This window comes from Grus americana, chromosome 2 (genome assembly GCF_028858705.1).
Source record: "Grus americana isolate bGruAme1 chromosome 2, bGruAme1.mat, whole genome shotgun sequence".
NCBI lineage: Eukaryota > Metazoa > Chordata > Aves > Gruiformes > Gruidae > Grus > Grus americana.
The window spans coordinates 35,939,617-35,964,890 of NC_072853.1; the positions used below are offsets into that span (position 1 = coordinate 35,939,617).

The window sequence follows — 25,274 nt, forward strand, 5'->3', positions numbered from 1 at the left end:
AGGGTTCATATACATGTTAAAACTCTATGTCTAACTTTCCTCTCAATTTCAATTCAGCACTTCAGCATACGGGCCAGGAGTATGCTGGTACCAGTGCTGGTATCCCCTGATATAAAGGAAGAATTAGTGTGATGATTTCACCCTTTTTAATACAGAGCGAACAGGCTGTGAAGAAATGTGTATGCCATGTGTCGTGCTTCTCAAGGTAGAAGTGGCACTGGTAGTCCATCCCTGCATTCCTTAGCAGTTCACAAAGTAAGCACAACTGTGGAATAAATACACCACTTATCACGTTTTGTCCCAACAATCAATCTTTAAATGTTAAAGCCTGTATTTTAAGCATTACCTGTGATTTTATATAATCACAGTCACCTTGAAAATGTTTGAGCTGTATCTTTCAATTGCTACACTTTTGGTGCAAGGTATTGTTACTTCCTCTTGTTAATAGCAGTATAACTGATTTTGTTACTAAGCCCTGCAATAAGTTTTGAACCTGTAACAAGATTACAACTTTCAAAGATTAGAAGAAGTGATCATATGCATCTTTAAATTATCTCTTGATTTGTGGGTGTTCAGTATCTCTGAATATAAGGGCCCCACAGAAATCTTAGTGCTGCAATGAAATACAAAATGCATACACACATGAAAAAATGATGAAATGTGAGTGTTAGTAGGGTGGGGTTTTTTGTAAGTAAAATTACATGTTATAATGTTGACTTGAAATAATATTTGTTATTTTATAGATTTATAAACACATTTGTTCAACATTTGTTCCTTTGTCTTAAACATCATCAATTAGTGCCGGGGCCAGCAGTTCTGAAGTTGCTGGTATTTATTTCCATATTTATCTAGGAGCAAATGTATCATTAAAAGATCATCTTGGCCGGAATTTCTTGCATTTGACGGTATTGCAGCCCGGAGGATTACAGCATCTGAATGAGAAATTTCTGCAGGTACAGTAAGCATCAATTTATGTATTTCTGTTACCCTTACTAGAAAATGTAAAGAAAAAAGCAACTACCGTTTTATTTTGGAATGTTTGTAAAAATTTGTCATACTTGTTAAGTTGCCCAGTGTCACAGAAAATAGTTTGAAGAGGTACATATCTCATGAAAACATTTCAAAGCCAATAATACAGTTTTCTTATTGCCAGGCAAAGGAATAACATAATCCCATAAATTATTTTGCTGTTGGGGGATTGAATAGCTCAAGAGGTAGGCAATAAAATACAGAACTTTTCACTTCTATTTTCCCAGCTTGCATGCAGTAAAGCTAGGGGACATGCTCATATTTAGTCAAGCTATAGGACTTAAATAGCTTTCAGCATATTCTGCAGAAGCTTTCTGTGGACTGGATTGTAATGAGGTCTTGGATTTAGTTTTAAAATGGATTTCAAACATGGATTTGTATTTGGCTATGCTGAGGTGGAGCACTTATGTTGCTAGAGCCCAAGCGTGCTTGAAAGAGTTAAATTTGCTAGCCTTCAGAACTCCAGAAGCATCCTTTTAAATGTGAATCAAATATAACTGATCTTACAACATCTGCTGAAATCTGTAAACAACTTTGATTAGTAATGCAGAATGGATTTAACCTCCCTTTTCAGCAGGTGTCGAGAATTCATTTTAAATAAGAGTGATAACTCTCAGTTGTCTGCATTGACTTTCTAATTATTGATCATACTAATAATTCAGAGAAAGTGGAGCAGACTGGGGGAGGAGGTTTTTAGTTGCTTTAAGAAAACACATAGCATAGTGTTAGACAAGGTATGAAGGAAGAACAGGGAAATGAAGATGAGAAAGAGAAATGGGGGAAATAAAATTACACTGTAAACCAGTGAACTGGTGGTTCTTGACAGCCAGCAGTTTTGCTGCTGAATACAGCCTGTAGATGACCCTTATGTTCTGTACAAGCCTTCTGCTGACAGCAATGAGTTGAATGGCAGCAAAGAAGAATCTCCTGTATTATGGTTGTACTGTGGATGCAGTAAGGGTGCAGTGGCAAACTGTTCTTCAAAGAGCAGTTGTTTGAAAAAATGGTGACCCACAAATCAGCAGACATTAAGTGCTCATTGTTGCTAAATTTACTTTTCCTAAGGTTTTTTATTTTTAGATACTGCTTTAAAGTATTAATGCTATTGTTACAAGCTATTAGAAGCTGTGGAGCATTAGTGATATAAATGTAATTCTGTGCTTTTGGGGTTTTTTTGGGGGATAACAGATGGAACATATTAAAAATCTTGTAGTGGATGAAGATAATGAAGGATGCACTCCATTGCATTATGCATGCAGACAAGGTGTGGCCCTCTCTGTAAATAATTTACTCAGTCTCAACGTTTCCATCTACTCTAAGAGCAGGGATAAGAAGTCACCATTACACTTTGCTGCCAGGTTAGTAGTGCGTTCTAGGCAATGGAATCAATGCCATTTTTCCCATCCCTGTTCTTTTGACATTAATTTATTTGTTTATCTTTCAAAGCTATGGGCGCATCAATACATGTCAACGACTTATAAGAGATATGAAAGACACAAGACTTTTGAATGAAGGTGATAAGAAGGGAATGACTCCCCTTCATTTGGCAGCCCAGAATGGTCATGAGAAGGTAGTTCAGTTTCTTCTGAAGAGAGGGGCCCTTTTTCTCTGGTAAGTATAGAGACTTCCATTCATCAAGGCAGAAAAGAACTATCACCCTACATTTAATGTATTAACTTCTTCTGGGAAGTTAATACAATATAAATACAATATATGAAAATATTTAATATATTAATATATACAAATATAAATATACAATATAAGAGCATAGTATACAAATTTTGTAGAACTAAGCTGATTGTGCCTTGCTTTAGCCTGACACAGAATCATGGCTAGCTGTAAAGCAAGGCTTCTAAAGCTGGGGAAACAGAGGTTTCTCTAAATCCAACTGAGAGAAGAATATTGAACCTTTTGACGGAAAAAAATACTGGTTTGGAAATATAATCATGTCAGCTTCACTGACAGGCTTGAGTAGGGGTTCTTAGGATTGGTGGTTCACAGGCAACTTGCCTTGCACTCTTAAAAGTTCTGATTTCAAGTCAAAGATCCTCACATCATTGGCAGCTCCACAAAAGCTTCCAGGCTCACACCTGTAAAGCCAGGAGCCATAGCTACCAATGTTTAGAGTCCTGTTTCCAAGGTGCAGTCTAGAGCTTTAACTTTCAAGTCCCGTGCTTCCCAGTCCACTGCAGCTGCACCTTGGAGCTAGGGGCCTAAGAGTTCTGAGGCGATCCTTTAGCAAACAGACCTCTCATACCTTCATTATTTGTGACTGCAAAGGACCCGCTAAATGGATTACTGTCAAATCCTTTATTTCCAGTGTCATTAGCTGGACTACTATACCTAGCCAGGATAGAGATGATAATATACATATATATAAAAAAAGTATATATATGTATGTATGTATATCTATGTGTAGACATGTATGTATTTATGCTTAATTTAGACTTAAAACTGGCATTTTTTAAAGAAATGTCCTGGTAGGTTCTATGTGATAAAAGGTTTAATGAGTTTTGTTATACTAAGATGAAGTGATATTGATAGGAATAGACTTGTGTGCTTACAATGTTTTGTATATTCACTGTCCTTAAATGCAAAATTCCATAATATGGCCGTGATCTATGCCACATCTGTTGCCAAGTATTAGTAACAGAATAATGCAAGGATTTGTATAATTTTCAAGGAACGTAAAAGAAAACAGGTGCAATCCATATATATACAGAAACAGAGAGAGAAGAAAAGAGGGAGAGAGACCCAAATACTATTATTGAGTTGAACCTTTTACTTCCGAATGATGCATTGATAATCACATAATAGTTGACAGAAGGCATGGACATCTCTGCAGTAGTCATGCCAAAGAAAAGAGGTTTGAGTCAAAGGGGGAAACATTTACTTTAAATTTATAAAAAAATTTTCCATTTATAATTACTAATTTTATACTGCTACATGTAAGTGATTATAAAGGCTGGACAGCTCTGCATCACGCTGCCTTCGGAGGATACACTCGCACTATGCAGATCATTTTGGATACTAATGTGAAGTGTACTGACAGAGTGGATGAAGAAGGGGTATGTGTTCACATAGCATTATTTGTTACTTGTCTGCTATAACTTCTAGACCAAACACTGGTGGTATACTATTGGTAGTTTTCCACTGTGCATTACATGTAATATTTAATTTCCTGTGGCATAGTTAAAGTCTTTATATTTCACCACTGTTAAAATTTATTACTTAGATTAATATACGATTGCTGAAATTGTTATCCAATTCTTGTAAGTGGGAGACAAAAAAATGCAAATAGCGTACTATAAGAAATACTGAGTATGTTAGACATGTCCCTCTTGCCCCCTTTACAATGCAGGAGTATTTTAACAATGTACTACAAACATTGGTAATTTAAATTTAAAGAGTTTATACAGATTTTAAAAAATCCAATATCAACTGTAACTCATTAACATATTGTTTTAAATCCATCTGTTCTGCACAGTGATATTCAGCAGATACAGCTCCTTTCTTGCTCTGAAGTTTGGATAAATGGAGTATCTGTTGTGTCAAGGCAGATTCCCTTTCCTGGATTGGAGACCTCTTGTATGAACCTGCCTAACAGTTCCCCATCAGAAAACATAGGGTGGTCATTTTAAAGAACTATACAGCTTCCAACACAGAAGGTGTTGCTTATTTCTCTGAGAAGTGGTCTTGAAAACATTTAGAATTATTACATTAGGAACAAATCTCTTGCCTAGAAATTAATAAGAAGCCAATGCTTAGTTCTTAATTTCCCTTAGAAAAATCTGGATGAGTTGGGAAGGCTTTCAAAAGTCAGTTTGAGTGTGACTTGATTTCTAAAGCACTCGTTGCCTTACTTTATGAAAATGCCAAAGAAAAAAGTGTTCCTCTTACAAAACTGTGCCTGCAGATTTTCTTGCAGATTTGTATGAGCATCTGGATATAATTGGATGCTTCTGTTCCTGATTATCAAATGCAGGTGTTCTGTATCTGTAGATACCATCATTTATACCTATTTGTGACTTGCAGTTTGTTAGTTACAAAACTAAGAGATATTAATGATTTGGCCTTTCTTACCTACAGCTGAGTTTCCTCTTCAAATTTACCACTACTGTAACTGTAGACATAGAATAAAGAACTTGTCTATAATCTCTATCAGAATCTCTGTGACAATATTCTACTTTTTAGTGTTGCTAGTAAAAGTATTCAGGACTTGCAACTGAGAATAGCATGTGGCTTTTCAGTGTGGGAAAGGACTGAAATATGTAAGTTTTTTAAAAAAAAAATATTCTCATGGATGCATTGCTATACTACTTTTCTGCACAGAACACAGCTTTGCACCTGGCTGCAAGAGAAGGACATGCAAAAGCAGTAAGGTTACTTCTTGACTATGGTGCGAAAATTCTGTTCAACAAAGCAGTAGCTTCTTTTTTCCATGAAGCAATACACAATAGGAGAAAAGACGTAGTGTCTGCTGTCATTTTGCACAAAAGGTAAGGTACACAGAAAAGGGTTTTTGAATTTGTTTTCCGTTGTGGTGTAGTTTGATTTTTAACTGAGATTAAGTTCTGAAAACCTGTAGTTTAATAAGTAAGACTGAGTACGTATTTTAAAATTCCAGAGATTATGTTGTGTTCTAGTAAGAGCAAATAAAAGATGGCATAATTGTGATGGATATCAGACATGTGGCATGTTGTTTTCCATATTAGATTGAGTATTCAGATTCTGTTAAAAAAAAACATGTAGAAGCCATTAAAAATAAGTAAACCTCCCCATGTTTTCCCTCTTCTTACATACATAATTTTGGCTTTTCACTTAATGCTTCAATATCTACAGAATTTTAATCAAAATGTGAGTATAACTGATACCATTCAAGAGATTTACTTTAAAATTGTTATTTTAAATGTTGCAAATATTTAAAAATGTGGCAGTGTTCAACTGCAGTTTAAAATATTTTGTATTACAATATAGTGAAGCCCCACTTCAGGAATAAACGTGTTGCACCACTAATGATTGCCTAATGATTACATCTCTTGGTAAGAGTTGCAGGAACACTGCCATTATTTTCTGTATTTATTATTACTCACCTAGTCTTGTAACTCAAGATTCCAGCTTTAGTTCAGTTTCATATTTTTTAGAAGATTTTAGCACAGTTGAAATGTTTCTGTTTAATAGATAACAGAATTAAACATGAATCATTTTTAGAGAAGCATCTAGAATGTTACTCAGTTACTCCCCCAACAGCTGGTTTTCCAACTGATGAATGTAAACTTGTTAGATATTGTGATTTGCAAGATAATATCTTAAATAAAACTCAAATAATCTAAAAGTAGTTAATTTAAAAGAGAAGCAACTACTTAATTTTCCATTATCTCAACTCATTTTTGCAGATGGGAAGAAGCTGTTGTGACATTCTCTCACTACTCTAGTGCCAACAAGTGTCCTTTGCTGGAAATGGTTGAGTATCTTCCTGATTCATTTAAAGTAAGTTTTTTGCACATATTAAAGAAATGACTGCACAAAAACCCCCTTAGTTACATGGCATCATTTGGCATTGCTTTTCTAATGCTATCCTCACTAATACTTATTATTATAAAATAGAAACAATATCAATTCCAAATTGATTTAATTGTATTTTACTGATAGTTTCAGTTTGGCTAGTTTAATTTCTTTAGTATTAAAAAATTTCTTTGTTTCCTGAGGTCAGTGGAGTTATAACAGTATAAAAGTAGTATAAAAAGGAATATAAAAGCGATAAAGTCAGAAGAGAATTGGGTTCAAAAGCATTTGAGATATTTTCACCTTCTAAGCTAACTGTTAAATGACGCCACAGAAATGATTTTTATTACAATAGCAAGTAACTTGGTATGTATATATTTATAAACATCTCACCTTTTGTACTTGTAAATAGCATGTAGCCTTGTAAACTGGATAGTTTCATTATTTAACTCCTACATGTAAACTGTGTAGTTTTATGTCTTCAAAACATACACTATAAAATTCGACTGAATCATCACTTCCATTAGATGACAGCTGTATTTGAAGGTCATCTTCTTCTCATACAAGCATTATATTCTCTCTGATGAATGTTATCTATATCACCTTAATTCAGTTTTCTGTTCATTTGCAAAGCTGGTTTTGGACAACTGCATAATCGAGTCTTCAGAGGAAAAGACAAGTCGAGACTTCTACGTAAGTGGATGAAAAAATTTATGAAGATAGTGCATTTTATGGTCTTGGAATGGACTATTTCACACTATGCCTGGCTATATGTTAGCAACAGTATATTATTTGGATAATAATTAAGTTAGAAAATCATCAGTTTGGCTTTTAGCTACTAATACTGGACTAAATTCTAATACCCCTTACTATTTTCTGTTGCAGTTCTATAGTTGGTAAATTGAAATCAACCAGTATTTTAACTTGATTTATGAATAATTCAGGAGTTATTCACCAACAACCGTATTTGAATCTGTGCTTTTAATATATATTTGGCAAAAAACTTCTCAGGATGGCTTTTAAAAATCATTTTATCAGATACTAGCAATCTTCAACTGTTTTTTAGCAAAGCCACTGATCTAATTCTCATTATTGCCTCTGTGACATCGAAATGAACACATTTTTGACTTGAAAGTTTGTGAAGTACGTAATATGTATACTTTAATGTATATGTCAAGTTGATATGGATAAGATACACTTGTAGATGAATATCAGGTCTTAACAGAAAACACAGGTGACTGATCTTATTTTACCCTTTGGACTGTAAATGGCCCTGGAAGTTCAGTTTCTGTAATCTTCATGTTTACGCATTTTAACAAGTATAACAATAAACTTGAGCAATCTATAGATGTTTATCTTTGCTGTGTTAATTCTTGCAATCAAGCTAGGTATCAGAGCTTATGGATATTTCAAAATAACAGTGATAGAATACATAATTTCTATTTACATATATCAAAAGCATGCCTATCATAAGTAGTACAATTGTCATCAATAATTCAGTCCAATGTTTTTCATTTTTGTAAATTCTTGTCCAAAATCTTAAGCAGTAAGCATTTTACAATGCTAAGAAGGCATGAATGTTCTACAGTTACGTTACCTTTGAAACCATATTGAAAAACAGCTTATCAATTATTACATTGGATTGTGTCTACATCATTAGCAGAAAACTTGCAAATTTTTTGCTACTGTACATTGTCTTTATATTGTGTTATCAAAGCCATATGACTTTTAAATACAAACTTTCAAGAAAAATCAACATTAAAACTAATTACAGTTATGAGAATGACCTTTTTAAACTATAACATTTTAAGAAGAAATTAAAAATAGCTGTTTGTTTAATCATTTTACAGTCACAAATGTGTATGTTGATGGCATGTGTTCACTGGCAGAGTAACTAACAATCAGCATACATCAGTGTTCTAATTACTTTGACACAATATGCCTTTTTTTTTCTCTAAAGTATAACGTTTTTTGAAATTAAGCACATATTAACTCAGCCTTAGGTTATCAGTTTCATCACATTTAAATGCTGATGTGTGTTTATTATTCAGATTGAATATAACTTCAGATATCTTCAGTGTCCCCTGACACTTAACAAGAAATTAAAGGATGGTGAAGACATTTTCTATGAACCACTTACCACTTTAAATGTAAGTTCTTTATTTTACTCTGACAGCATTCCGTGCTTTCTTGCTTTAGATAAAATCAAGAGGTTTGAATTTTTCATCATAATATTTCTTCTCCAAAGCCTATAACTCTGTATATTTAAAGTATATTGGAATGAACTATGGGCCAAAGTTCATATAGTCTAAGTAATAAACAACATTTATTTTAGGTTTAGATAAAAATTCTTAGTTTATTGAAACAACTATGAATGTTTCAAGAGGACATGCTGTATGTGCAGGTAATACATCAGGGAAAACCATACTCCAGTCATTGTACTGACCATGCACTGGAACATAAGGCATTGAAAAACCTGACAAAACTGATTTTTTCATATGCTAATTGCAAAATACTTTCTGTACTTAAAACAAATTTTGCTATTCTTTCACATTGCCAGTCTATTCTCTCATTCTTTGTCAGAAAATGTTTACCGAACAAACTTTCTGGTTTAATTTGATTACTTTTTTGACTTCCTGTTGTTAATTAGACTTGATATACTGTCTAACAATAAATAAATAGGTATTTTCTCATTAAATGTAACTGGAAAAGCTTGGTCACCTCACGGGTATAGTTGGCAATAGTTTGTACAATTTTTTAAAGCTTGAAATAGACTAACAGAGAAGCAGGAGAGAAGCCAGATGTCTCAGTAGACAGAGAAGGCAAGATAGTAATAGCTTTGGGCCGGAGTGCATAAACAAAAGAACTTTGCAATATCTTACAGATATTTTACTTTTCATTAGGCTAATATTCAAGTAAAGAAGCTTGCCGAGCCAGTTTTGTGAGCACTTAACTTAGCTAGATAAGTTTGATCCTTCTGCATTCTTGTTTTGTAGGCCATGGTACGCCACAATCGCATGGAGCTACTCAGTCATCCTGTATGTAAAGAATATTTGCTTATGAAATGGTAGGTGCAGTTTAATGTACATAAAATATAATATTGCGTGTCAGGATGAAGGCTATTGTGCCTGAGAGTTGTTGACTAAGATGTACATCTTTATAGTGTTGACTGAAGCAAATGTCTTTTCTATATAACCTCTCATAAGCATATTTAGAATATGCTGATGATTATCATATAAAATGTAGCTTAGCATTTAGTAATGATTCTTTGATATTTACAGCAAAGAATACCATTATTTTTGTTTCTCTTTTGCAAAAATATATAATAGTATTGCCGAGTTAAAAAGAAAAGGAACAGAATTTCAGAATGGCCAATACTCTTTTGCCCACATAAAGCTCAATGAACACATTCATCACAAAGGGATTTTTTAAGAAATGTTTATTTTCTCACGTTGAAAACATCGTTGGCTGTTACACTGGAATGCATGGTCTTCTAAATTTGTGAAGTGTTGTAACTGTAACATTCTTACTTTCAAGGATGGCCTATGGGTTTCGAGCACATCTGATGAATTTAGGCATATATTCTCTCGGTCTCATCCCACTGACTCTTCTGGTCACTCACATACAGCCAGGAAGACCTTTGAATGGAACAGAGATCTATGAAGCAAAACCACTAGAATATGAGGTACTGAGTTTTCCTACTACGTATAGTATGTTTAGGATTTTTATAGCAAAATGGTATGATTACTTAAAAAATTTCTAGAATTATCTGTGATTTAGCAACTCTAAGGAATAGAATTGAAGTGTATAATTTTAAACATTCAGCAGCAACTTTTGTATGTAATTTTCAGTTCTCATTTCTTATTTTTAATATTTTCTGAAAATTTTGCATCTGGTACATGGTTACTTCAATTTCTTTCCTGAAGCGAATATTTCTTTAATGTTGAAGAAAAAAGATTAGTGTGTATTTAATTATGAAAAGACATAAAATAGTGGATTCTTTAGTTTTCTATGTCCTTTTAATTTTCAGCTAAAATAACTGGATATTGCACATTTAAAATTTGACACAGAAAGACAAGTCAATAATAAAGTGCTTTTGGGTATTCAAATACATCTTTATTTTCCCATATAATGTATTACTTTCCTTTGCAGGCCCAGTATTTCTTCACTAGACTCATAAACTATGAGGCTAAGACAGAACCATTTTTGCCATTCTGTATATGGGCACCTAATGTACAACAGTAGTGAAAAATGTAACAACAGCAGAATTCAGTCATAAATGGATGGAAAACTCTGTGAAAAGTTTTTGAGTGTATTGGATGTCTCCCTTAATCCCTGTTAATAAACTTAAAAGAAAAAAATATAGAAAGCTCTGTTGTGCTAAAATGTGAATACTATACCCCTATTTTGGAATTACGGTATCTCAGAATGAAAAACTTGATCAGGTAGTGAAGTACATATGCATCATAGTGACTTTTGAATATTTCTATCGCAGTCACAGCTGTGACAGGTGTGGGGCTACTCTAGTAATTTATGAATTTTGATCTCGTTCGTGATATGCATTGGATGGAAATGATGCTTTAGTTGGTGCCATAAGGAAGGCAAGCAAGGATGAACCCTGTCTCAGGATAAGCCTGTCCTCCATAGATACTTTGGGGTTGTTAAGAGACAAAGCTCAAACTTTTTTTCAGAAGCTGGAACTGGAATAATTAGCACACCATAGTGAACCAAAGAAGTTAGACTTGCCAGGTCCACCGCTACAGGAGAATGAGGCTTTAGAAAGAAAGACATTGGTGCGACTGGTTGATGTCCTTTTTGTAAGTGTTTCCTTCCTGCAGTTAAAACTAAGCAGTATTCTGTCTTTTAAGAAGGCTGTGTTGTCCCTAAGCTGAATGTTGTACTAGACTTCCAGAGAAGGAACTGCAAGGTCTGCTGTTCATTGAACCTGTGAGTAGAACTCATATGTAGTGGTACACTGCTGTGTCCATGTGATGGGCAGGAGAGTGACAGAACTCTGTCCCCACAACACGAAGTCATACATTCTGAGAAGAGACACTTGTGTCATTAGCCCTGAAATGGTAACATAGTGGTGTTAATAGAGACAAATTTTTGTTGTGTGGTGAACTTTTCAAAGGATCCATTTCAAATAAGTGAACCCAAGGATTTTGGCAAGGAAAAAAAAAGGAGGCAAGAAAATATATTACAGTTCTTTTGGGAGAGAAAAGACATACAACTGAAGTAGGAACTCAAAAAGGGTATGCTAGTAGAAATATGAAATAAAATAAACTCAATGGATATAAAAAGTTCATGAGGATATCCTGATATATGAAAAAGTCTGGAGAATCACATACCCAGCCCAGCACAGTACAGATTCAGAAGCCAGAAGAAATAGCAGAACTGGAAGAATTCATGGTCCACTAACTTATCTCCCTGGTGGAAGACAGGAGAATGACAGGAGCTGTGTGCAGCAGACAGAAGAATGACTCAGACTGACTCAGGTCCTTGAATCATCAGAGACTGGGTGGAAGAAGCATAGTTGGAAGAGTCCTGTCCTTCAGTGAGGAATGATGCCAGCTGGTGGAGAAGCAGTGCACTCAACAGGAGCCATGAAAGTGCTGCCTGAGAGACTAGAGGAAAAGCAGTGTATATGAAATGTCATGCACTGAAGGAGACAGTGTTGTAATGGCTCAGTAATGGGAATGGAGTGGGGAATGCCAGCTCTGGAGGGAGCACAGCATTACAGAACATGGTGTTATACTCTTAACCCAGGTTAAAGAGGGACATTGCAGTGGGGCAGATGCTGATGTGTATTGCAGAACCACTGAAAAGTGAATTTGTGGTCTGCCTATGAGATAACAAACCCCTCAGGTGTGGAATTAGCTCTACAAGTTATTTATTAAAGATGAAATTCACTATTGATATCTATGCCTATAGAAGGCTTTTCACAAAAAAAAGTTTTGTTTGCCTTTACTGGTTGTAAAGGGAGACATCAAAGGGAGCAGCCACATAAGGATGTCAGGACTTCCAATTCGTCCAAAACTTCTATTGCCATTCCAGATACTGCAACCTGGTAGTGAAGTTATGGACAACAGAATTTGTCTTTATGTTCATCCAGTGGCAAAATATACTGAAAATGTGGCATAAATACTACAATCTCAGTTCCCAAACTTGAATAGTTGTAATAAGGAAGCTGCTCAGCAACTATTTATCATGGGAATGCTCAAATTTTCATACTTGGTTTGACTTACTTAAACACAATATACATGACAAGGATTTCACAATAAATATTAGTGAAACAGAATTTAGATAGTAAGTTTATTTGAAGGAAGCTAAAAGAGTTTCTTAACTTGGCGATATAATGTATATGTAATTGGTAGAGCTGAAACAAACGTTCATGTAATAATTTCTAATTTGTTTTGTGCTCTGATTTTTCTTTCAGAACTCATACTTCACAAGGGTGTGTATGTGTTTAGTTTTAATTATGAGTTTACTGGGAATCTGCAAAGAAATATTTCAGCTCATTCAGCAGGTAAATACATAGAGAAATAACATTAATCAGTGTTTTTGCATAGCAGTTTGTGTGATATTGAAATAAATCTGGTTTTTCCCTAATTAGAAGGGAAATACCAATTTATATAAGATTAAAAGTGAGAAGAGGATTTAAATAGTGTATTAAATTTAGTCCTTTAATGATGCATGGCTTGTAAATATGTATCTGTCTCTCTTAAATCCTAGAAATTGAAATATTTGTTGGATTACTCCAATCTACTGGACTGGACAATTTATACTACAAGCATAATTTTTGTGTCTTCTTTATTTATTAATACACCAGCTCATTTGCAGTGGGAATGTGGAGCAATTGCTGTATACTTGTCTTGGATGAACTTCTTGCTTTACCTTCAACGGTAAAAGTTATTTACATGCTTGACAATAAAATACTTGTAACATTTTCAGATGTTACATATCCTAAACCATGACTGATCCAATCTGATAGCCCTATTTTTATTTTTTTTATCAAGCTATACAAACTTCCTTATTAGGACCATAGGAATTTTTTAACCCAATGAACTGTAAAGTATTTTTCAGTGTTTTTCATGTACAGAATCACAGCATGTGTTATGGCAACTAAAGAAATAACAAAATTTATTTTAAAGTTAAGTAAGCAAAGCCACCACATATGTCTTTTCAAAAACATGTTTCATTATACTGTATAGTCTTTCACTTAAAAAGGAAAAAAAAAGGATATGAATTACAGGAGGCAAAAGGAAGTCTGGTTTTATAAGTAATAGCTGGGAGAAGGTAAATTCTTCTACCGTTTTACAGATTAAATGGCACACCCCACTTTTCTACACCGTAGTGTCCTGTAAAAGAATTATAACAAATTAAATTATTTCTTTAGTTGACATTAGGTCTACTTATTGCCATTAATGATCTTAATGCTGTCACTGGTACAATAACGTCCAAGAGTTATGGACCACAGGAGAGCTGGCTGGAGGGAAAAAGAATGTGGGTGTACTGGTTAAGACTCATAAATTAAACGTTTGTGCCTGAGCAGGACTGCCTTGCACAAAGATGAGGTGTGGTCAGCAAAAAAGTGGTGATTTGGAGCTGTTCAGAAAATAAGGATGACAGTATGTGATAACTCTCCATATATGCTCTTCTGATTCTTACTGTATATATGCACTAATCACCCCCATGAGGCAGAGAGACAAACGCAGCATTTGCTGATTAATTTAAGGATCTGTAGTTGGGATGTTTAAGGACAATGTTTATGACATTAACTCTGTAAACAGAGTTAATGTCATAAAGAGAGAGTATCTTTATGGTACTGCCTCTGCTGGCAAACCTTGTCCTACGCGTTTGTGACCTTAGATGACTCATGAATGGGCGTGTGCTCTCTCCTCTGCTGTGTGCTGTGGGCAAAATGGGAGTTGAACCTAAACAGTAAAAAGTAAATTCATGATTGCCCATCCTTCCTTCATCTGCTAGATTAAATGCTTCCATGGCCTGAATATTTTTCATTTGTGTAGCGGTAGAACTCTACATGTCATTTTTCTAATTCACTCAGGCCGTCTCTTCTCAAAGCAACTTGTAGCTCCATTGACTTCAGTGGAGTATGGCCTAATAAATAGGAGAAGATCAGGTTTGCTTTGCTTACAGCTTGATCTTTTCAGCCTTCCACATAATATTTGCGGGGGGGGGGGGGGAATCCTGTGAAGGGATTTTCTCAGTTGCTACTGTTGTAGCATAAAACAGTCATCTGGTTCCTGAATCTGGCAGAGGACATACATAAATTCCCAGGTTCAGGTTTGAGGGGAAAAAGTAGTCTAATATGCTTTATGACATCTCATGTTCTGAGATCTAGTTTTTGTGTAAGCCAAGAATAGGAGAGGCTTGCCAAATGACAGGCTGTTCTTGGAAACACAGGTGTCTTAAAATTATGCTACTCCCCTTCTCTTCCTGAGCGATGTTTTTCTTTTTGTTTGTTTGTTTTCCATACTGTTATGAAAAACAAAATCATTTTAAATCACATATGTGGCTGCTGGATGGATCATGGTGCCATTTGTCCTTTGTTCTGGTTACTAATTTGCTTCAAAAAGCAGCAAAAAATGGGATAATTTCCTAATGTTATTATTCTGAGCGCAACAGTTGTGCAATATTGTACTGTCTGTGGCTATGGAAAGAGTAAAAATTGTTCATGAAAAATAATATCTTGAAGTACTGCTGTAGTGCATTAAAATATAAGATGCTGTGGTTTAGGATAGCTGTAAATAAGATGACTTGCATTCTGTTAGATGTGAGAGTACAACATGTTCATACATCTCAGACTGTCTGAGAGAGGCAAAATGTCTCTTTTCACACATGAAAATCAGGATTACTTATTGCCTAACATAAATAACTGTAAGGGACTCTAACTTGTTTAATTTTGCATTCTTTTCTGTTTACATATTGCCTAGATTTGAAAATTATGGCATCTATGTTGTGATGTTCTGGGAAATTTTGAGGACTTTGATTCGGATTGCTGTCGTTTTCTTTTTCCTGATATTGGCCTTTGGACTGAGTTTCTTTGTCCTTTTGGGTTCACAGGTTAGTTGAATGTCATAGTTAATTTTTTATCATTATAAATATTAGTTTTGACTAAAGAATCTCAAGAGGTTATTTACAAATTTCATCAGTTTGGGTTTTTATTTTGGTATTTCTTCTTTTTGCAGCAAACATATAGCACACCTCTGCTTTCTGTAATGAAGACATTTGCAATGATGCTGGGAGACATTAATTACCATGATGCATTCCTCGATCCATTACTGAGCAGTGAATTGCCATATCCATTCCTGAGTTACACGGTTCTCATTATATTTACCTTGCTTATTCCAATCCTTCTTATGAACTTGCTAGTAAGTACACTATTTATTAATATACGAAAGTGGTTAAGCACAGGTTTATACACAGTTTTATCATATAGAATTACTTTAGGGCTGATTTGTGACTTTCATTCATTATTTAACAAATTGATATTTTCAGTAACATATGAAAAATTTGCCTTTCCCCGGACTCGTTTTCCCTCCAGTTTAGTGTTCTGAGTGTTTTCCCACAGTTAACTCTAACAGGGTTATCTTGTACATCTTTAGGCAGTAACTGTGATGGAATTTGAATTGGAGCTGCAATGTATTATTATGAGGTCTTGGTAAAGAAAATTGGGGAACAATGATTTTAAGAAGTACTTTGATAAATGTGTGCCTCCTAGAGTAGACAGAGTCTTAATTCTTCAACACTTTGCTATATCATAACCTAGCACTAACAATATTTTTTTTAAAAAAAAGCCAAAAGCCAGATCTTCATTGAACACAAAACAGCAGTCAACAGTAGTGTTAAAACTAACTAATGACCCTGTCCTGAAAAAAAAATAATCAAAAAACCTGGTAATGGTGAGAAAATGGGGAAAATATGTAACACATTTTCAGCCATGTTCCACTGAACATCAGTTTTTTTAGGCAATCATTTTTATATGAGCTGAGCAATAAAAACAATTCACATTTTTTAAGTTATTTATTACTACCGTGATCCTATTCAATCAAGAGGTCAATGACTTTTTTAACAAAACAGCGGTAATGAAGAATCAAAAGAAGGGATGTTACTCTTGACACATCTTTCAAGTAGCTCTTTAGTGCCTTACTAATAGATAGGTGGCATTAAAAAAGCTTACTGCATTCCTTGATATGGATTTTCCAAATATGCACAAAAGAGATATGTTTCCAAATTCAGGTGAAACAAAATAAATTTAACATTAGAGTCATTTTGGATTTAAATGTGAATAAGAAATACAATTGAAATCACAGACTATGAAAAAATAGATAATTAAATCTTTCTTGGTATTTTTAGATTGGCTTGGCTGTTGGAGACATAGCTGAAGTACAAAAATATGCTGCACTCAAAAGGATTGCAATGCAGGTGAGTAGCATACCATAGAAACACCAACTATAGGAAGTAGATATCATCGTTAGGACACCATTTAGATAATTAGATGATTTATCATCAACATCCCTAGCTAACATCTTTAGCATCTCTGTAAAGCAAATTGGTGAACATGGGCATCCTATTCTGAATCTCACTTTCAGTCATGTGAGACATTGTCAAGGAAATGTATAAGCAAATGCATTTTTAGGGAACTTTTGAACAGTCAGTTCGATGAATTCTGAGTTATTCCAACAACAGAATCTCAAAATGAGTAAATGCAATGTTGGAAATTGGAGAGTTGTCTTTTAAGGAGAGAACTGATGCAGTGAAAAGAAGGTTAAGGTACACAGAAATCAAAAGGACACCAAATTCATTGCAGTATACTGAAGGCTCATGCTGGTCTGTGTACTGAGGAATTAGTATGCAATACCAGATATAACTAAGGGACTTGGGGTCATATTTCTAAATGTTTTTAAGCTACTTTAAGATGTATAAAAACACCTAACAATTTCTGTTGAAATCAGAAGAGTTTAATAATCTATATGCTTTTGAAAACTATATGCATCTTAGATATTTTCAAAGTAGCTTTTGCAGTTGTGATCCTTGAGGCTTACATGCTGAGACTAAGGTAATACCACAACTTCATAAAATTTTCATTTTAAGAAATTATAAATTTGGCACAGTTTTCAAAAGCTTCTTTTCCTTGTGAACTGTATTTCAAACCTTTCACAAGTGGAAATACACAAAGTATATATACACACAAAGTATATACCTGTCAAGTAAAGATTACTTCTCACTAATGTTCTTAGAAACTCTCTGTCCACGTGCTTCGTTGAAGTTCTATTTAAAGTCTGTATTGTGAGAAAAACTGACAATTCATAAAATTGATGCAAGGAGCGGCTTTGCCTATGTTCACTGCTGGCTCTGCTTTTTCTAAAACATTTCAGAGCCTACCTAGTGGCTGAGCATGAGAGGTGTGCACAGACAGAATGAACAAGAACAGCTCAGAAATAACTTCTGCTAGTCACATAACTTTAAATTGTGTGCTGTACTGGCTTAGTTCAAGCGTATTTGAAGAATTCTCTTTTAAAGTAACATTTCCTCCCAAGAGGTATTTCTTTTGCTAGAGACTAAAGCAGAGGTACGAGGGCAGCTCTTGTAGCAATTAATGCTTTTCACCAGTTTAGGTATTTCTTTGCCAACAGAATGCTCAGGAAGGATGTTGTCTTGCAACTTCAGACAGTGCTACGAAATCTTTATTAAGCATGTAACTTTCTGTATGTTTGACAGGAATATAGTTGTCTGCAGTAGGTTTATACTGTACATCCTGTTCCTTTAAATACACATGCTCAGCATTTCTATAGCAATTTGAGAACAACCAGAAAAGTAGCATCACCTGAAAAGGTGCTCCTATATAATATACTTGTTTCTACCCAAGGGAAAAGGCATTCCACTGGCATCATAATCTATACTGACTCTGTCATAATCTAGTAAAAGGATATAGCACAATTAAAGAGAGAAAGATCAGTCTCATTATTATTTGGTATTAAAGCCCACGGCTATGATAGGTATTCTGTGTTTTGAACATTTCTGCCCTGTAATTCTATACTGCAACCCACAATGTACTAAGGAGCTATTCAAGCCATTACACAAGAGCTAACTCAGTTTTGAAACCATTTTAGTTATAAAAGTGCACATCAATGTGGAATAATTAATTCTGCTAAGATACTCAGTACTGCTATGACTGGATGTTTTTAGTGTCTGGGCTGGACTGTTCAAATGTTATACCATTGTTTGCAGTCTAGATATCCTCTGAAATGTGACATCTAGTAATAGTGATTTGAATATAATTTATTGTATTTATTATTTTTTTAGTATTATTTTCACGTGATAATGTGTCTTTATCTTAAAAGAATATATCTTATTCTAAATGCAAAACTACATTTAGGTTAATCTTCACACCAACTTAGAGAAGAAGCTACCATTTTGGTTCTTAAGTCGGGTGGACCAGGAATCAATCACTGTATATCCCAACAGGCCAAGATACTGTGGATTTATGGTAAGATGGTGAATCTTAGATTAAAGAATTCTTACTAAATTGTGATATGATCGACTTACTTTGTACACAGATTGCTAGGAACATTGCATTAATAAGACTCAACCATTAACTGACATCAGTGGAATTGTGATTAACCTTGACTATCTTCAGTGAAAATGATAAATCAATTTGAGCGCAGCCTATCTTATTCAGATATAATTAGTGTTTTAATTCTCAGTGATCTGTGACTTTATTAAGTGAGACAAGCTACAAAAGTTATTCAGATAGAAAATAGAACTGCTCCCTTTTGGCATTTCTTCTTTTATTTGTTTACTTTTCATTTCAGCTATTGTTGGTAGACTGAATTTTCTGATTAAACAAATTTTGCAAAACTAATGTGTAATATACAAAAAATAATAACTTCATAACAGAAACGCTTTTCAACTTTAAAACTGTGTGGAGACTGTTACCATTCACTTACTTGGGATTTTTAATCTATTGTCAGACTATAATACCTGATTTCAGTTTGGTTCCATGTTTTGTTTAGAGCGTGTTCCAGTATTGCTTTGGGTGTGAGGACTCTACCACAGATGCACAGAGCACTGACACAACATTAGAACTGGAAGTTCTGAAGCAGAAGTACAGGTATTTGTTGTGTTATTTTGCTGCTGTAAAAGTCAGAGGAACAAATATTACAAATAATCTCCTATTTTAAAAAGTGTTTTAGAGGTCTATACTGTGCCTAAAAAGTAAAATTCAATGTATCTAGTGTCCTTAAGTAAGCTCCCTTCACTATGGTAACTTAGTATTTTATATTCTGTAATGTATTTACCTTCAAAATACTTGTATGGTAGAGAAATATTTTTATCCCATAGCAGAGAAAGCGGACAGGCTTGTTTGCTCATTAAAGTAAACTGAAGTAATGGGGAAAAAGCATTTTCATATCAGAACTAGAGGTTTGTGTATTGAGGTTTTCAAGAGCTATTTTAAACTCACAATTGATGTGATTCCAATTGGTTTGCAAATATACACAATCTGTAAGTGACTTTCCACTGGTCCGATGCTAAATCTGCTTCAGACTGTTTCCCCCAAAATGGATTAGTGTCCTGGTTCTCCTTTGAACAAATCATCCGTTTCCCAAAGCATTGGAAGGAATTCTCTGTACTTACTTTTCTTACTCATCTTACCAACATATCGGTAAGAATGGTTTCAGAAAAGCCTCTGTGGATGTACAGCTAGGAAAACTATTCTTTCTCACTCTGTCTCACTCTACCCTGCTCTTTTTCTCTTTTTTTTTCTTTCTCTTTTTTTTTTAATCTACTAAATTTTTTGTCTCCCTGCACAGATTCTGATTAAGTTTTGGGGTTTTTTTTGCATGAAGGACTCAGCAGGAGTTGAAGGGGTGAGAATACATCCCACAGATATAGGCAAACCATGGAATTTAACAAGTCTTTCTTCAAATCCGTACTACATCAATATATTAGGAACCAGCATAGAACATACCCTTTTTTCTTTCCTTACAGAGAGGGAAGAAAACTATCATTTTATAAAAATATACAATTATTTGGAGTAGAATAACTTTTGACCATTTCACTATGGAAAGTTATATTTACTGTTCTGAAAATATTGGATGAAAACTTTGTTTTACTGTGTTGCCAGTATGTTTGTATTGTCACTGTTCAAAACAGAGTTCAGTTCCTACTGAAGCTAGTGGCAATCAGTGCTGTGTGTATATGGTTTTGGTTTTTGATTTGGAGTGGGGTTTTTTTCGCTTTGTATTAATGTTAGCTATTTGCTACATATTTTAAAACATATTTACTTTTTGGGGGAAAAAAAAAAAAGCAACTACATCCAAGGAAAACCCAACTGACCTAATTGCGGCCTTCCAGTACCTGAAGGGGACCTACAAGAAAGCTGGAGAGGGACTGTTTACAAGGGCATGTCCCTTGATAGGACAAGGGGTAATGGCCTTAAGCAGAAGGAGGGTAGATTTAGATTAGATACTAGGAAAAAATTCTTCCCTGTGGGGGTGGTGAGTCGCTGGAACAGGTTGCCCAGAGACACTGTGGATGCCCCATCCCTGGAAGTGTTCAAGGCCAGGTTGGATGGGGCTTTGGGCAACCTGGTCTAGTGGAGGGTGTCCCTGCCCATGGCAGGGGAGTTGGAACTAGATGACCTTTGAGGTCCTTTCCAACCCAAACCATTCTATGATTCTATGACTCTATGATTCTATAATCTTTTTTGTTAGCAGAAGGGTGAAGCTGAGGACTGTCAGGTCTTTTGCATCCATAACTTTAATGACTAAGTTGTCCTTTGAAAACAAATGTCAAACCTTGCTCTGTGCATATTTTTTTTTCTTTTTTTTTTTTTAGGCTCAAAGATATATCAACTCTGTTGGAAAAGCAACATGACCTCATTAAATTGATTATACAAAAAATGGAGATAGTGTCAGAGGCTGAGGATGAAGACAGCAATGATTTATTTCAGCACAAGTTTAGGAAAAGGCAGTTAGAGCACAAGAATAGTAAATGGGATACAGTGTTAAAAGCTGTTAAAACAAATGTGCCGAACCCAAGCACAGAAAAGAACAATACCTTCTTCTAGACATGGCTATGATATTGTTGTATTATCATTTTGGTTTACTTCAGGGTCGTTTCTCTTAGTGTTTGTGCATAATGTTAATGTGATACATCATGTATTCAAATATTAAAAGAAAAAAGGCCAGATCCAAAAAAAAAAAAAGGATGTAGGTGCTCAAAACAGTATTTAAGGAGACTGAAGATGTCTACATCCAAAACTGTGATCCTGTTTGGCCGGCTAATCAGGAACTCACCAGATGCCAACCTTGCTGTCCTGGCAGTTCCCAAGGCTTCTGTCGAGGTCTGTTCCTGGATTTGGCCCTAATACTCTTAGGCCTGTACTTAATTATGTTATTTTCTGTTACGACTATTTTTAGAATTTCAGAATTTTTAGAAATTCAGACTCTAATAATTTAGTATTCGGATGTTTTGAGAGAGCCAATGGGCTTCATGTAGCTTAAGAAACTAACCTGACAGATTGCTTTGGAAGTTTTGCTGAGTAAGGACTGCAGGATCAGGCCTGAAAGGTAAGAAATAAAAAGATCACGAAGATGTAATGTAAGGGAAGGACTGTTTTCTTTTGTGGATAACTATATGTGGTTCTCAGAGGGATCATTTGTACTAACATACATATAGGATGATAGAACGACATGTTAAATATTAGTCATTTACAACTTACTGTCCTTATAATGCTAATGTGGTTTTGGCCTTCCTGATAACCTAAAAACTGACCTTGCTACTTCAATCCGCACTTTGGTTTTGTTATTTATTTACTGGATATTCAGTGCATTATGTAATATACAGTAATATTATCAAATGTGGAAATAAACATGAATTAAACTGTGTTTAAGTACCTGAGTATACTTGTTTCAAAAACAGTGCTAATAAACTAATTATGACTATATGTGGTTGTAACACTTTGTGGTCTGCTTTTGAATTCAGACATTTTCTTTAAGAACTTAATATATGTTAATTCCTCATGTAAAGAACAAATCTGATTCCTGTTCATTTAAAAGGCAGCCACCAGAAGGTAATTCACACCGTATAGAACTTGTCCAATCTTCAGAAAGCACAGGAAGATGCACTGTAAATTACTGAGATTTGTGCTTTAAAATTGCCACGGATGACATGCCGTTCAGTAGGGGAAATGCTTTTTCATCTGACTGCTTTATCCCAGCTTTGAGACATTAAATCCTTGCCTGGTAAAAAAGAGACAGGAGGAGGTTATCACTGGTTTTACCCCCTCTACTACACTCAATATCCAATGGTGAACGGCATTTGTAGAGATTCAGGAAGCATTTGGAGTTCTTTTCTCTTTGCTAGCAAGGTTCATTGATACCTTTGAATCCCATGGCATAAATCCACACCAGCTGTAACTGAAAATATTCGCTGTTCACACTGAAGTTCTGTCCTGGGTTTGCCTCCCAGAGCCTGCATAGGCATTTTGCATTTCAGTGTGACTGTAATTAGTTAAGTAATAGTTTGGGGCAGAAAATAAGCACTTGGCTGTGTCATTCAAACAGCAAATTGGGGGCATGGCTGTGCCCACAGATGTACCCCTGGGTACCCCAGAGCCCCCATCCTTAAGCCTGCTCCTGGATCACGTTCTCACCGTGCTGTTGAGATCTGGTGCCTACCATCACTCTCGCACACCCAGCTGGAGAGAAGTGTGTTGCGTAGACTGTGGGGCAGAACAGCCTCTCCAGTTTTCTCTTAACGGCGAGGGGCTGAGGACGGTGACGCCCCCTCTGCCCTGCAGGCTGCAGGGGGAGCAGCTGTGGTTCTGCTCCAGGGCCAAGTCTGGTAAGATAGAGTGAAACAGGGAGAGAACATGTGAATCACGAAAGTAAAGCTGAAAGTACCTGTAGTCATTGAAATTGTTCGGATTTTCTGAGCTACTGTGTGTCTGCAGTTCCCTCTGTCAGTGGAAACAGGCATGTCCAGGTTCTGCAGGTAAGGCCGAACTTAAAAAATGTATGTGGGGTTTTTTTAATTCTTAATGTCAGAAAAGTAATTTTAAATTCCTGACAATCTGTACAATTAACACTAGATGGCAGTGAGTGATAACATTTTTGAATAAATAAATTGGGCCTAAATGCGTAGTTTTAAGTGAAGAGGAACAGCAGTATGTTTACAGCAGAAGCAAAGTAGTCAGCATTCATAGTTTGAAAGTTTAAGCCTTTCAAGCCTCTTTAAATAGAACTCTGAGACATTTACAAACAGCAGCCTCTCAGCTTTTCTGAGCACTTAACTTACAATTTGAGAAACGTTTTCCTTTCTCCCCCCTTCGTGGCTTTGCTTCTTTCATTCATTTAGCAGCTGTCATTATGGTGGGAAACAGAGATGACCGTACCCACCCTCCCACATACACACGTAAAGCTGACCCGAAAGCCATTGCACACTTTGCCTGCGTGATTTTGTTTTATTTTCTTTCCTGTGCCTTAGCCATAGCAGGTTCACAGCCCGTTAAAATTCTTAGCAACTGCTCTTCCACCAATTGGTGTGACTAGAGAGCTTGGACATCCGATGTGGGTCTAAATCCAGCATTGGCTCATGATTAAGAAGCCAACGCACGTCATCGTGTGCAGAAGTGATTTTGGTAATGCACACACTTCTGACAAACTCCACTGTGTGTCATAACACTATTTATAAAAGTAAATGCATTTAAGGATTTAAGGAAAAATTACCAAATACACATTGTTTACTGGGTAGTTTGCACACAAATAGGTAGTTGAACAGATATTAATATCTATGGATACATTGTTTTAGGTAGTTGCTCCTGGGTTTGGTACGTATTCTCAGGCTACTGTGGCCATCAGGATAGACCAGCAGAGAAATGGTCGTTTCCATTGTAGTGACAGTAGGACTATACAAACCAAGGGTGGCAGAAAAGTTTATGGTGGTTGGGCTATGGAGAGTGCCTGCAGAGCAGGACTCTCTTGGTCCTACGCAGAACCAAAATCAGCCAAATCCTGGAAGAAAACATAGAAGTTTAAAAAAAAGATGTTTCCTGCGGTTTAAGGTAAAGATGCAGCATTAGAGCCTGGCTTTTAAGCTTCATGCAGGAGCAGTGCTCAGCAGACACACAAATAACAGTGGACAGAAAACAGTTAAACTACCTGTATGCTAATTAATATGTAAAAAACCCCAATTTTGGTCAACGGTTTTTATATGGAAAGACAGATAGAAGGTATTTTATATTAGCTAATATCACAGCAATGAATTAGTTATTTAACTTTCTGTGGAAATCATCAGACTGATTATATAGGTGCTATGTGATAGAAATATCTAACAGAGTCTAAGTACAAAAAGTGTAGAGCTTAAGAACCTTAATACAAGTAGTATCGGTTGGAATACAAATCACAGTTATGTTTGAAAAGGATTGTGTAGACTGAGGTGAAGTTACTGGGCCATTGCAGCAACTTCTAGAAGCAATCCCGTTAGATATGTTCATCTATGTTAACTGAAAGTGTCATCAGGTGACGTTGTAAATTCACACATAGGAATTCACATGGATACATTCAACTGAAATGGGTTCTTTGGCTGTGAGGATAGTATCTGCAAACTGTGACGGGTGTGTATCTGTATCCAATCTTCATCACCCACCTCCCTTTAATTGTATGGAAATACCACCTGCTCTTCATTCATGGTATGGACAGTTCTGTAGG

At 35.5% G+C, this 25,274-nt stretch overlaps 1 protein-coding gene across 2 annotated transcripts in view; it reads left to right on the top strand.

The window, feature by feature from the left end:
- Positions 1-22,350, top strand: part of TRPA1 (transient receptor potential cation channel subfamily A member 1) — a 37,996-nt gene extending 15,646 nt beyond the window's left edge. For both annotated transcript variants that reach the window (XM_054816704.1, XM_054816703.1), the window contains exons 10-27: positions 853-953; positions 2,218-2,387; positions 2,476-2,640; positions 3,983-4,097; positions 5,362-5,528; positions 6,426-6,519; positions 7,168-7,227; positions 8,586-8,684; positions 9,531-9,601; positions 10,072-10,219; positions 12,974-13,063; positions 13,270-13,439; positions 15,492-15,621; positions 15,747-15,929; positions 16,915-16,983; positions 18,938-19,048; positions 19,575-19,672; positions 21,400-22,350. In XM_054816704.1, coding sequence (XP_054672679.1) covers positions 853-953; positions 2,218-2,387; positions 2,476-2,640; positions 3,983-4,097; positions 5,362-5,528; positions 6,426-6,519; positions 7,168-7,227; positions 8,586-8,684; positions 9,531-9,601; positions 10,072-10,219; positions 12,974-13,063; positions 13,270-13,439; positions 15,492-15,621; positions 15,747-15,929; positions 16,915-16,983; positions 18,938-19,048; positions 19,575-19,672; positions 21,400-21,631 — 2,273 coding nt within the window. In that variant the 3' untranslated portion in view covers positions 21,632-22,350. The remainder of the gene's footprint in view (positions 1-852; positions 954-2,217; positions 2,388-2,475; positions 2,641-3,982; positions 4,098-5,361; positions 5,529-6,425; positions 6,520-7,167; positions 7,228-8,585; positions 8,685-9,530; positions 9,602-10,071; positions 10,220-12,973; positions 13,064-13,269; positions 13,440-15,491; positions 15,622-15,746; positions 15,930-16,914; positions 16,984-18,937; positions 19,049-19,574; positions 19,673-21,399) is intronic.
- Positions 22,351-25,274: the final 2,924 nt, after the last annotated feature.